At 35.0% G+C, this 13,691-nt stretch overlaps 2 protein-coding genes and 1 pseudogene across 2 annotated transcripts; 1 reads left to right on the forward strand and 2 right to left on the reverse strand.

Moving 5' to 3' along the window:
• Nucleotides 1-399: 399 nt before the first annotated feature.
• On the reverse strand, nucleotides 400-2,076 carry LOC17887007. Its single transcript, XM_006291690.2, has 4 exons — nucleotides 1,967-2,076; nucleotides 1,624-1,802; nucleotides 1,425-1,497; nucleotides 400-1,007 (listed from the first exon to the last, which is right to left on the reverse strand). The coding sequence occupies exons 1-4, from the start codon at nucleotides 2,043-2,045 to the stop codon at nucleotides 601-603; spliced, it is 738 nt and encodes a 245-aa protein (XP_006291752.1). The 5' UTR covers nucleotides 2,046-2,076; the 3' UTR covers nucleotides 400-600.
• Nucleotides 2,077-5,517: 3,441 nt separating this feature from the next.
• LOC17885027 lies at nucleotides 5,518-10,566 on the forward strand (annotated as a pseudogene).
• A 111-nt stretch (nucleotides 10,567-10,677) lies between these two features.
• On the reverse strand, nucleotides 10,678-12,911 carry LOC17886414 (glutamate decarboxylase 4). Its single transcript, XM_006290897.2, has 6 exons — nucleotides 12,748-12,911; nucleotides 12,253-12,658; nucleotides 11,962-12,176; nucleotides 11,623-11,876; nucleotides 11,485-11,537; nucleotides 10,678-11,306 (listed from the first exon to the last, which is right to left on the reverse strand). The coding sequence occupies exons 1-6, from the start codon at nucleotides 12,831-12,833 to the stop codon at nucleotides 10,848-10,850; spliced, it is 1,473 nt and encodes a 490-aa protein (XP_006290959.2). The 5' UTR covers nucleotides 12,834-12,911; the 3' UTR covers nucleotides 10,678-10,847.
• Between the last annotated feature and the right edge of the window lie 780 nt (nucleotides 12,912-13,691).

Raw genomic sequence — 13,691 nt, forward strand, 5'->3', positions numbered from 1 at the left:
TTTTTTCAGTTAATGTTTAGATATTTTCTTTCTTTTTGTTCTCTTGTATATGTTGTCTTATACCTTTTACCCTTTGTATAAATCCGAGACATGTATTAAACCAGCAAATATTAAAATTGTTGACAAAAATAATAATAATAGTTTCATAAAAATTATTTTCTCTATCTTTTTACCTTTTACCCTTTTATTTTCCTACTTATTAAAATAGCATCTCTTCCTTTTCTTTTTATCCATTGGTTCTTTATTTTCTTTATTCTCATTGTTTTTTTGTTCTTTATTCTTATTTACAATCGTACTTTTGTGAATATTCTTTTACTAAATAACAAAATGCTTTGCTAATCGAATTGAAAAAAGGTATAAAGAATAAAAAGCTCAAACACGAAGTTCAAGAAATTCAAATTAGGTAATAACTGTAGCTATTATCATTAGAATAATTCACCGGATATTATATTGTACAACATTTTCAAAATTTACCTCGCCTAACTTTTCTATACAAAAGTTGAAAGTTTAGCTCATAGCCATTAGCCAATGATCACTTTGGCTTTTTAAACCTCGTTTCTCTATTACACATAATATCCCCAGCTACCCATATTTCTTAGTTTATCCCTTAGTTCTGATTATAGTAATCGTACCCCTCCCTTGTGTTTGAATCTTAGTAAGAGCCACCACGGCTTTTCCGGAGAGTCCTGGTCCACGGCCAGAGACGTATGGACGAGAGGCAAAGTCTCCTACAGGATGCCGAACCGGTCGAGACGGAGCCATCAAAATTCTTTCGTTGATATCATTTAGGGTTACATCATTTTCTCGACCACCTGGTTTCACCAATCCAAATGGGTACACTATGTTCGTGATTAGTCTTTTGTTCTTATTACCGCAATTGGATGAGGACGGTTCGGTTGGAGATTTTTCTCGGACATAAATTTTGTCGGAAGAAACACAAGTGTCGGGAGACTCGTACGCTGTCGATACCGTCTCCTCAAAGTAACTGTTCCCACCTTTACGTTCATCTGCATATTAGTCAATTCTAATCATCAAAAGGCTTTATTTTACTAAGTTAATGTAACAAAATTAAAACTTAGAAAAAGTGTGGATCAAAATACAAGTTTACTTTTAAGGAAATGTACTGTCATCTGGATGCAAGACCGTCTCAAACTATATAGAAGTTTTGGGACCATAAATATGTGAAAATAAAACAGTGATGTTTGAACGAAATGATTACAAAAATAAAAGGCCAAATCTTTTTTAAAAGTGCTATGCTTCTTTTATTTATTTTGGGTGCAAAACATAAAAATAAATAAATAGTGCTTTCATCCGAATAAGAAAACGTTGGTCGGCTGAATATAAAACATCTTATATTCGACAATTAAGTTCAAGTTAATATTGTAAAGAAATTATGAAAAATAAAACAAAAAAGTAGATCTCACCTGTGTTAACAAGTGGAGTGACAAAGTGACTATTCAAACAGCTATAACTCTCATCATGCAGGCCCCAATCGTTCTGCATATTCAACGATCAACAAATTTCAAATTAAAGAGTTATATTAATTGTTACCTAATCATTTGGTAATCATAATTATATTGTAGAGAATTTGCAAAAAAAAATATCTCAAGAAATTACACAAACCTGCGAATCGTTATCGTTAAATGATTTTGAAGGATCCTCGAACAAGAGACGTCTCCTTTTGCTTCTTTCACCGGACTCGATAAGTGCGTCTTCGAGGTAACCTGTGGAGACGTCAGAGTAATCCATATCCGGTGATCGGAATATGTGCTCCGGCGATCCATTCATGAATCCACATGTATCTGCAAACAAATACATTATATTTTTTTTCTTATTACACAAAACCTTTTTACACTATACATAAACGTAACATGGCCTTTTATATACAAAATTCTTGAAGAACTTGTAAATAAAGACATGCACGTCGATACATCATCATATATGCGTTATATTAATGAATATATACCAAGATTGAAGTCAGGCTTGAAGAGTGATCCAAGGTTGTGGATATCCCAAGTGGGGAGAGAGTAGAGAAGCTCACTCATCTCTTCTTCTTCTTCTTCTTTTTTTGTGTTTTCTCTTTCAATTGTTTTGTATAATTAAAACACATATGGCTGCCTATTTATCTTGGTGGATTGTGTGTGTGTCTAAAGTGAATGTAACTCAGAATAAACAATGATTTTGTAAAAAGAAAGTTTAAGTAAAAAAAAAAAAAGTAGTGGAGAGGTTTAGAAGATGAAGACGAATTTGTACTCAATACAGTCAACGGAAAAAGAAGTAAAGCAAAAGAAAAATTGTTGGGTGGATCGTGTTTTTTTCTCCTTGCACATATGAAAATTTACTTATTATAACCTATTCTTTTTATCAACAACAAACATTATGCCAATTTGAACTCTAAGGTACATGCCATGCATACCAAAATTGATACAAAATCACTAAGTTACTTGTCATAATCATCTGATTCGAATTAACTATATAATATTGTGAACTTAGTTATATATATATATATATATATATATATACTTACCATTTAAACGGATACTCTCAGTTATATAAATATACATATTAATTTTTTGTATGATTTATATAGTTTCCCAACTTGAATGGTTATCTATAGGCCTGGGCGTTCGGGTACCCGTTCGGGTTCGGATCGGGTTCGGGTCGGATTTTCGGGTCCGGGTATTTTGCCCAGACCTATTATCTACCTCTGTAAATTGGAAAAAACAGAAAACAAAAATCTACCAAAATAGTCATTTCAACGTTAATTAATGGTAGAGATGTTACTGTCTAATCCGTACATATGTTTGAATTTGGTTAGGGTTTGGTTAGATGGGGGACCTTATATAATGCGAAAGGTTATGATATCACATCATGCTGTTATTTACTGTTCCGCTTTTAAGCAAATTTTAGTAAATAATCATATAAATTGACTCACTAAAGATTATACTAGAATAAGAAAAATATCACAAGTGAATAGTACAAACTGTCGGCAATTTTAAAACGCAATTGATAGATTATCAAAGGTTTGTTTACGTCCGTGATTAAAACATTAATAATTACCATTTTGAGAAATCTTAAGTTTTCAAATATTATGTAAGCCATTTTTCGTAATCATGTATGCAATGAATTGATTTTCTAAATCGAAGATTACTTTACGAATTATAGTTGTTACAGAAGTGATTTATCTATAAGACATGTTTCATTTCACTGTTTGTTTATAATGAGTGATGACGATGATGTTGTGTTTGTTTTATTAACGTTAATGTTTACTATTTAACTATTCATCTCTAATGTCAACATATAGTAAAAAAACCACATATCCATATGATCAAGTTAAGAAATGGTGTCAATCAAGAATAACAAGAAGATCGATTAGTAGTTACAATTGTATCGTTAAGTCCTAAAAGATAAAACTATAACATTTTGAAAAGAGATAAATTGATTTATCAGTTCATTAAACCATTTCCCTAAAATTCAAAGGAGAATAATGAGTTAGTTGTGTAATATCCTCTACTTTTTTGTTTTTCCACTCTCAACTAGTTGAACACAAAAGTCATTATTATAGAAGAACTCTTTTTGTTTTTCTTCGACGTAGAGAAGAAAATTTTGTTTTTTTATGTTTATAATTTTAAAATATCTTTGATTTTTTCTCTATTATGCTTCTGATTTGGTGAACAAACGTTCTTCTTTTTTGTATGCTTTTCCTGAGTGTTGTTGTTTTTTTTTTTTTGCTTCTTCTTCATTCTTCACAAATTACAATGGTGGGGTAGTGTCACGTCCTTTCACGTTTACCTTCTTCCATTATTACATTTACATCCTCTTTTTTTTTTTTTTTCATTTCAATTTATATTTTTAATTGATGATTTGACTTGATCTGATTTTTGATTTGATAGGATGATGAAATTGTTCGCTATGGTTGCCAGTACTGTTGAAGCTATGAATGTAATAATCACTATGGAATTTAAGTTTGGTCGTGTAGTGATAATCAGTACATGTCGCTGTGTGTTGACATGTTGTGTATACAGTTTTTTTTTGTCATGAAAAAATAGTGTTTTGATCACATTTATTTTGGTGACAAAAAAAAAGATCACATTTATTTTGGTGAATGATATGTATAGAATAGTCTTATAATGTGTTTTTGAGTTCTTTTCGTTTCAGGTTTATTTTTTAAATTTTTTGATTTGGAAAAGCATAGTAAAACAATTAAAGAAAGAAAAAAGGTTAGAATTATTAACTGAATTTAACAATTTGCAGAACCACGAGATAAGCAAACTATTTAAAACTACTATACAAAATAGTTAATGATGTATATAAAGTGCGTTTTAATGGTATTATTTAAGTGGAGTGATTTAAATCACACAATTAATCATTGTAAACTAAAATTGAATTTTCTAAAAAAATACGCAATTATATATATGATTTGTAATTTTTTTTATTTTGTTTTGTTTTGGTGGTGTTATGTTTTGTCAGTGTAATGTATGTAGTATAGTGCTTTTGTCGATCTGTTAATAAACAGTAGTTAATTTTTCTTTTCTTTTTTTTCTTTCTTCTAGACAATATGTTTTGCTTTCCCCCGGAGTCAAGTCGAGTCGAGTCGAGTCGAGAAGAGAGAGAGAGAGGAGAGTTGGAAAAACCCTTTTTTTTTTTTTTTTTTTAATGGGCCCAAATGTAGGCACGCTTGTGGGGCCCATTTAGAAAAAGACGAAACAAAATTGCGCCGGTATTATTCGCGGGTCCCACTTTCTTCAGTCTTATTTTTGGATCGCCTCTAATAAAGATTTTTTTGTTTGTCGAAATATTAAAATAATTATAAATTTTTTAATTTTGGAGTTCTTTAATTGTAATATCGTTTTCTATGTTTTTTTTCTGGTAATAATAAGTAATACGAATAATTACCCCCCAATATACTTTTAAAAAAATTAAAATTATATTAATTTTTGCTTTTATAGTGTTTTGCATGGTCTGAGAATATATAAATTATATGTACACATTGATTCAGCAGTTTTATAGCAGGCAATTTTTTTCCCACATGTTTTGTATTTTATTTCTTCTTGATCATCGCCTAATTTCTCAAATATTTTCTTTAGTTAAAAAAAAAGAAAAGAAGAAGCAAATATTCCATATATATGTCTTTAAAAGCATAATATTCTTAAAAAGTATTATTTTATTTTTTTAACACCGTATTCTTAAAAAGTATTATTTAACCTTCGATAAAGAAAAGAAAACATGTTTTCTATAATAAGACTTGTTGAGTAAAAAAACCTTTAGCAGGGCTGGACCGAACCACATCATGCGTTATATAGTTGGGCCTTTATCGTAAACAAACATTCTCGGCCCAATATACACAACATATAAATTAATTTTCATTAAGTAAGTTAATTTTCCTTATTTCATAAGTTAAAAGTCCTCCTCGGATCAACAAAGAAAAAAGGAAAACCCTAAAATTTCTCCGATAAAATTATAACGTATACATTGTCGTCGTTTTATTCTTCTGTCCTCCTCCAATTTCTTCAAGCTTTTAATTTTTTTACCAAAGAAACTCTGTTCGTCGTACTCTGTTTTACTAGGTTTCGTACTTCTCAAGCTTTTCCCTTAACCATGGTATACCAAAGGATCTTTGTTTTTGTATATCTTTTAGATTCAACCGTTGTCTCATCTGAATCATGTTTTGGTTTTCTTTTCTCGTAATTTCTCAGTCTGATTCGGAGAAGCAGATCTTAACAGAGAAGGAACTCCAACGGAAGAACAAGAACGAAGCCAAGGTTTCACTTCTTCTTCTTCCTCTTCTTTCTTTCTCTTCAGAATCTGATTCTTTTATTCATGAATGTGTTATATATATATATATAGTCTAGAGAAAAGGAACTAAGGAAGCAAAAGGCTTTGGAGAAAGCTAAGTTGGCTGAGGAACTCAAGGTTGTTGTAAGTGGTTTCTTTCTTCTTTACGTTTTGAATTTTATACGTTTTGAATTATATATGTAGACAAGTATCTTATAAGAATATTGTTTGTTGTTACAGGCAAAACAAGAACAAGGTGGAACAAAATCTTCTAAGAAGAGTATGAAGAAGATCGCTGACTCAGAAGATGATCCAGAGACTCCTTTTGGTGAGAAGAAAAGGTTATCTTCACTCATGGCTAAACAATACACTCCTGCTGCTGTTGAAAAATCGTAAGTTTTTTTCTGACTTACCAACCTAACTACACTGATTTGTTTTCAATGTTTGATATTTATAATCTCTGTCATGGTTTTGGTTAGGTGGTATGAATGGTGGGAGCAATCTGGATTTTTCAAGGCTGATGCTAAGAGTTCAAAACCAGCTTTTGTTATTGTAAGCATCTACTTTTGACAATCTTTACCTTTTAACATTAGTCTATACTCTGTAGTTGTTGAATTAGTGTTTTGTTAATTCTCATATATACGCCATTCTTGTAGATTCTGCCTCCTCCTAATGTTACTGGAATCTTGCATACCGGGCACGCACTTACATCAGCCATAGAGGTCTCGTTGGCAAATTGTTTTTGGTCTTAAGATTCTTATGTCGCTTTTTTTCTGACTTATATAATTTGTTAAATGCAGGACACAATCATTCGTTGGAAGAGAATGTCTGGTTTTAATGCTTTATGGATTCCTGCTACTGACCATGCTGGTATAGCTACACAGGTCTGCAGTTAGTATACTTTGTTTTTAAAATTTACTGTATCAGATTCTTCCTCATATAGTTTATGTTGGGGTATATGTCGAATTGGTCATATAACTAATACCACTCTTCTTGACTGCAATGTAGGTTGTGGTTGAGAAAGATATCATGTCTAAAAGAGGATTGAGTAGACATGACCTTGGCCGCGAAGAATTCCTAAAGGAAGTGAGTTAAAAACTTTCTCATGAGGAATTCTTTCTTTTCTTCTTTCTTTTCAAAACTTCTAATGAAACCTTTTGTGCTTGTTTTATGGTTATGGTTAGGTATGGAAGTGGAAGAACCAGTCTGGTAATACAATCATGGCGCAACAAAGGCGTTTAGGTGCTTCTCTTGATTGGTCTCGTGAGGTAAAAAATTAGTTATCTTCTGTATCTTTTCACATGTTATTTATGAGTTATCTATTCACAAGTGTTATCTTTTTGAAATTGTAGTGCTTTACAATGGATGAGCAAAGATCAAAAGCTGTCACGGAGGCTTTTGTACGGTTATACAAGGAAGGGCTAATCTATAGGTATATGTTTTTCAAATCTTCAATAAGATACACGACTCTTAGTGTAGATAGGAAAACACTAACCTGAAGGCAATGCTTTTAACTCTGCAGAGATAATAGGATGGTGAATTGGGATTGTAGCTTAAGATCAGCTATATCTAAAGATGAGGTAAGTAAAAAACTTTGGTTCCTCTATGTTTATTAAATTACATGCTTCTTATTTCTCTGCATATGTAGGTTACTCCTATTGAGATCAAAGAAAGAACACTGTTAGAAGTACCAGGGTACGAGAAGCCAGTAGAATCTGGTCTTCTTACTTTATTTGCTTACCTTCTTGAGGACGGCTCTGGAGAGGTTGTTGTAGCCACTACTGGGGTGGAAACAATGCTCGGTGATACTGCCATTGCTGTTCATCCCAATGATGAAAGGTACAAGCATCTTCACGGAAAGTTTGTTGTGCATCCATTTATTAGTGGACGGAAGTTACCAATCATTTGAGATGAAGAACTTGTTAATCAAGACTATGGTACTGCTTGTGTTAAGGTATGAGCTCATTTCATATGTTTTAATCCTTTTTGTTTAGTTGTTTTGATGTGTCAAGATTACTTTGTTCTTCTCTTGTAGATTACTCCCGCTCATGACACTGAAGATTTTAAAGCTGGAAAGCGCCACAACCTGGAATATATAAACATATTCACTGATGATGGAAAGGTCAATACCAATGGCGGCCCTGAGTTCGCAGGGATGCCACGCTTTACCGCCCGTGAAGCTGTTGTTGAAGCTCTAAAGAAGAAGGTAATCAGTTCTGTTTCTTTGTGTAGCATTATATATCTGGTTTGCTAGTTTGATAACTGTTAACATTTTGTTCATTGCTTGTAAATGTGTTTATATCCAGGGGCTGTACAGAGGCGCCAAAAACAATGAAATGAAACTTGGACGCTGTTCAAGAAATAATGATGTTATTGAGCCCATGATTAAGCCTCAGTGGTATGTGAACTGTCAAGTGATGGGAAAGAAGGCTCTTGATGTTGCTATTAATGATGAAAACAGGAAACTGGAGTTTATACAAAGACATTACACAGAAGAATGGAGAAGGTTCTGTCATTATGATGAACAAGTTTTGTTTTTTCTGTTGTATTATCACTAACGTACACACTGGATTATTACAGGTGGCTTGAGAAGATACATGACTGGTGTATTTCGAGACAGCTTTGGTGGGGACATAGAATACCAGCATGGTATGCAACTCTAGAAGAAGACCAATTTACGGATTTTGGCTCTTACAATGACCATTGGATCGTTGCTAGAAACGAGGACGAAGCTCGGAAAGAGGCTGATCATAGATTCTCCGGGAAACAATTCGAGCTCTCTCAAGATCCTGATGTGCTTGACACATGGTTTTCATCAGGGCTCTCTCCGTTGTCTAATTTGGGATGGCCAGATGAAACTGACGACTTAAAAGCTTTCTATCCAACTTGTGTCCTTGAAACTGGACATGACATTCTCTTCTTTTGGGTTGCTCGCATGGTTATGCTATGTATGCAACTTAGTGGTGATGTTCCCTTCAGCAAGGTATATTAATGTCCTCTATCACGTTCCTTTGTAGATATCTATTAGATACTAAAAACTAGTTCTTTTTTTTACGATAGGTTTATATGCATCCTATGGTACGTGATGCACATGGACGAAAGGTGTCAAAGTCTCTTTGCAATGGCATTGATCCGCTCGAAGTTATCAACGGTGAAACTCTTGACGGTCTTCATAAGAGGTTAGAGACCAGTATCTTTAATCCAAAGCAGCTTCTTGCTGCCAAAGAAGGACATACCAAAGATTTTCCAGAGGGTATCCCTGAATGTGGTGCTGATGCTCTTCGATTTGCACTTGTATCCTACACAGCTCTGGTACTAAACATCACACATGACTCTTTACTTATGACTCTTTACTTCTTCAGTTTTGTATATAATGATCTCTTCTCTGATAAAAGAATATTTCTTTCTCTAGTCTGATAGAATAAACATGGATATCCTCCGAGTGGTTGGTTACCGTGAATGGTGTAATAAGCTCTGGAACGCAGTGAGATTTGGGATGATGAATCTTAGTGATGGTTATACACCTGTGCTAACTCTTCACCCTGAAACCATGCCATTGAGCTGCCAATGGATTCTTTCTTCACTAAATAAGGCAATATCAAAGACTGTGGATTCGTTGAATGCTTACGAGTTATCAAATGCAGCCAACGCGGTTTACGCTTGGTGGAAATACCAGTTTTGTGATGTGTACATTGAAGCAAGCAAGCCTTATTTTAACAAACCAGAATATGCTTTAGAAAGGACTCATGCACAACATGCTCTATGGGTTTGTCTAGAGACTGGCTTGAGACTGCTTCACCCGTTTATGCCTTTTGTTACGGAAGAGCTTTGGCAACGGTTGCCTTGGCCTAAAGACTGTGAACGGAAAGCGTCTATCATGATATGTGACTACCCATCTCCCATTGAGGTCTCTCTATGTTTCTAAACACTGTTTTTTATATTATTATCTTGTATCCTTGTTTCGGTTTCTAAAACACTGTGGTGACAGAATTGGAGAAACGTAAAGGTGGAAACAGAAATGGAAATGATTCTGGCGACTGTGAAAGCTCTTAGAGCAAAGAGAGCAGAGTTGCTTGAGAAACAGAGGAATGAAAGGTCAGAGATTATTTTTGTATACGGTCAATTTTTTTTGTTTTCTCATGGTTTTTCTTATATTAGACTGACATCTGTTTTTTTCCTCAGGTTGCCTGCATTTGCTTTGTGCCAGAACGAGTCAACATTAGAGATTGTACAATCTTATGAGTTAGAGATCAGAACCCTTGCAAATCTCTCATCCTTAGAGGTGAACTTGATGTCTTGATAACTTCATATTATGTCTATTTTGGTTCTTTCTTTTTTTTTTTTCTCAAAATTATGTGCACATATTTATAGGTCGTGCTTGAAGGAGGAGAAGAACAAGTAGCCTTACTAGCTCGAACTGCCTTTGAAACGGTTAACGAGAACGTTAAGGTTTATCTCAAAGTGGATTAAATGCAGAAGCTGAAGCTGAAAAGATTAGAAAAGGATTGATGAATTAGAGAAGTAAGTTCTCAACCCAATAAGAACATAGTCCAATCCTTTGTCTTGTTCAGACACACTTAGCTCGTTTTTTTTATCAGACAAAAGGAGGAGTTGGGAGAAATTCTTGAGCGCGAGTGGGGTATGAAGAGAACTTACCTCCGAACATAAATGAAGAAAACATGACCAAGCTTGCAAAGATTCTTCAAGAAATCGATTTAGAGACCCTTCAAAAGTAACTAAAACACAAGTGTGATGCACCCTAGAATTTATTAGGATGCACCCTATAATATATTAGTATTAAGCTAAGATAATTGGAATTAGAAAAGTGTTGTGAATTAGAGAAAGAAAGGAAAAAAGAAAAAGCTTTCATATACACACATAAAACATAAAATTTATCTCATTAATTTATTTAGTTCAAATACATATTCATCAACGAATATCAAATCACAAAACTTATAGAAACCAAAAATAATCCAATAAAGCAGAGCATGAAAGAAAATAAAAAAAAGAAGGTCCAAATGAAATGGATCTTAACAAATAATAGTATTAGTTTGTATAATAATACTCTGTGATCAGCAAATAGTGTTCTTGCTAGTCTTCTTAGTCTCCAACAGCTTCTTCCAGTAGGACGTGACTTCTCTCTGCATCTCCTCCGGCGTCTTCTTAACATTTCCGTTAGCCATCTTGGCGTGAACCCTCGCCGGAAGCGTATCGAGCTCGTGTAGAACCTTCTCGAAATCAGCCACAAGTCTCTCGGCCAAGGTTCGGGAGAAGTCTTCTCGGATCACAACACGGAGCACGGTGACGTGCTGCGCATCCGCGGGCATCGTGTATGCCGGAACGATCCAGCCAAAACGGCGGAGCGTTTCAGCCACCTCGAACTCGTTGTGGCGGCTACTGTCTTTTAGAGAAAACGCAACCAACGGAACACCGTTTTCTTTGGAGACGATTTTGAAACGTCCCGTTTTCTCCAATCCTTGTCTTAGCACCATCATGTTGTCCCGACAATTTTCCATCACATTGCGATATCCCTAAAACCAAACACACACAACACAAAGAGACACATTATCAGTTTAGGAACTTTCTGTCCTGTATTGGAGATATATCGGTATCTTGTTCTCCAAGATATCTCTTATATGTTTTGAATTTTCTTAGTCATAAAGTATAGTGACAATGTGATGTTTTTTGTTTATTGAGTTATTTGTTTACCTCGAATCCAAGACGAATGAGCTGGTAGTACTGAGCAATCACTTGACTTGAACCTGGTTTATATATACAAGCATTATTATTAAAATCTTTAATCTATACGAGTTATCGAAAATTATAATAACGTATGGTAATGTATACCTTTGGAGAAGTTGAGTGTGAAGGTTGGTTGATCAGCGCCAAGATAATTGATATGGAAGATAAGTTCATCAGGCAAATCGGTTTTGGTTCTCCATACAACCCAACCAATACCGGCGTAAACCAAACCGTATTTGTGTCCACTCACATTAATGCTCTTAACCAACGGTAGCCTGAAATCCCACTCCAGCTCCGGGTCCAAGAACGGTGCGATAAACCCACCACTCGCTGCGTCCACGTGGATTGGCGTGTCCCATCTGCAAAATTTGTGAACGTTAGACCGGACTCGGACCAGTTATAAAATGAGATGATTAGCTTGTTTATTGGTTTGGATTAAATTACCCGGTTTGCTTGTTTTTCTCGACGAGGAGGTCGTTGAGGAGCTTTACGTCTTCGAATTCACCGGTTAGCGTTGAACCGAGGATGGCCGCGACGCAGATTGTGTTTTCGTCTACCATGTCTACCGCAATTTTAGGGTCCATCACGTAGTAATCTTCTCTCAGCTTCACTTCCTTAAGCTCCACTTCGAAGTACCTTGCGAATTTCTCCCAGCAAACCTGTATTGAACCGGAAATTGAGTCAAACATACTCCTCCTAAACCGGATTAATATCTTCAATTGTGTTTTGGTTTACCTGGACATTGGCTCCGGTTACAATGTTGGGCTTATCATAAGGAAGCCCTTGGGCCTTACGTTTATTCTGCCACTGTCTCTTGAAAGCCAAACCGGCCAACATAATCGCCTCCGACGATCCCACGGTACCGACACCAACGGCTGCTTCACCTTCACCAAGGGGCGCGTTGAAGAGACGCGCGATCATGTTGACACATCGGTTCTGAAGCTCAGTGGTGACAGGGTACTCGTCCATGTCGACGTAGTTCTTGTTGATGGACTCCATCATGAGCTTGTCACACTCTGGCTCCATCCATGTGGTCACAAAGGAAGCTAGGTTCAGCCTCGGGTTACCGTCGAGCATAAGCTCATCGTTGATGATTTGGTACGCTGCTTCCTTTGGGATTGAGTTCTCAGGCATCTCAAATCTGATGACCATACATTATTACATTATTAAGTCAAAACTACGAAAATATGAGACAAAGATAAAGAAACATAAGTGGTTTCAACTTGTTACCGTGGAAGAGAGTTGCGGACGTAACGAGAAGCAAAAGTTGAGTGGATTGAGACATCCGATTCAGAAGCTGTCTTAGACAAAACCATCTTCTTTGAATTCACTATCTCGAATTCTTAGAATTTTTGGGTTTGAAATGAACACGAGGGAAGTAGTGTTTTTGTATGTAGTTGGAGAATTAATAATGTTGTGTGGAATTAGAAGAAGATGAGTAAATGGTATATATAGTGGCGACAATGTAATGTGTCTCTTCGTTTCGTGGTTACAACGTGAAAGGAAGCATCATCGCTCGCTGGTCTTTGTTTATGTGCTCCTTTTTCTAACGTTTTCCTACTAATGACTTTTCCTTATTATAATAGTAATACCAATATTAAATACTTTTTAACGTTTTATTAATTTGAATCCACCTTTTCTCTCTTAGCCAACAAAAAAATAAATTAATACTTTAAATTACGATTTGCTTTTAAGAAAAAAAAAAACACTTTTATATGTTGCTTTTGTAGTGGATGTTTTTATTAATTATCATAATGAGTTTCTTTTACAACTCTTGGCTACGTACGGTATGCTGAGTGAATAATTCGCGTGATTTGATCAATTTCTCACTTTCAGTTATGTGAATAGGTACCAAATTCTTGATTCCTTTTATTTTGTTGTCAATGTTAATTTAGACCGTAAATAAGCTAGAACCCAAATTCGAACTTGTATTGGTATCAATACTAAAGGACATTTGACTTTTTCTGTTGTTGTAGAATTCTCGTACTATAATATTATTACAATCTCTAAGGTATAGAAGAAGTTCAAATAAACATCAAACCCATGGATTGACCAGAACAAATAAAGTCAGTGGGATTCATCAAACCTCCCACATGTTTAGACTATAGCTTTAGAATAGCCTTAGCTTTGGTTTAACTTCGTTGAATACTAGAACCGGCTATATAGCCCTAGCT

Source organism: Capsella rubella, unplaced genomic scaffold, assembly GCF_000375325.1.
Source record: "Capsella rubella cultivar Monte Gargano unplaced genomic scaffold, Caprub1_0 scaffold_5, whole genome shotgun sequence".
Classification (NCBI taxonomy): Eukaryota; Viridiplantae; Streptophyta; class Magnoliopsida; order Brassicales; family Brassicaceae; genus Capsella; species Capsella rubella.

Coding starts and splice junctions, on each gene's coding strand:
- LOC17887007 (XM_006291690.2), bottom strand. CDS start 2,045: ATGAGTGAGCTTCTCTACTCTCTCCCCACTTGGGATATCCACAACCTT. Junction 1,803..1,966: donor CAAGCCTGACTTCAATCTTG/GTATATATTCAT, acceptor ATTTGTTTGCAG/ATACATGTGGATTCATGAAT. Junction 1,008..1,424: donor CACTCCACTTGTTAACACAG/GTGAGATCTACT, acceptor ACTAATATGCAG/ATGAACGTAAAGGTGGGAAC.
- LOC17886414 (XM_006290897.2), bottom strand. CDS start 12,833: ATGGTTTTGTCTAAGACAGCTTCTGAATCGGATGTCTCAATCCACTCA. Junction 12,659..12,747: donor GTCCGCAACTCTCTTCCACG/GTAACAAGTTGA, acceptor TATGGTCATCAG/ATTTGAGATGCCTGAGAACT. Junction 11,877..11,961: donor GAGAAAAACAAGCAAACCGG/GTAATTTAATCC, acceptor CAAATTTTGCAG/ATGGGACACGCCAATCCACG.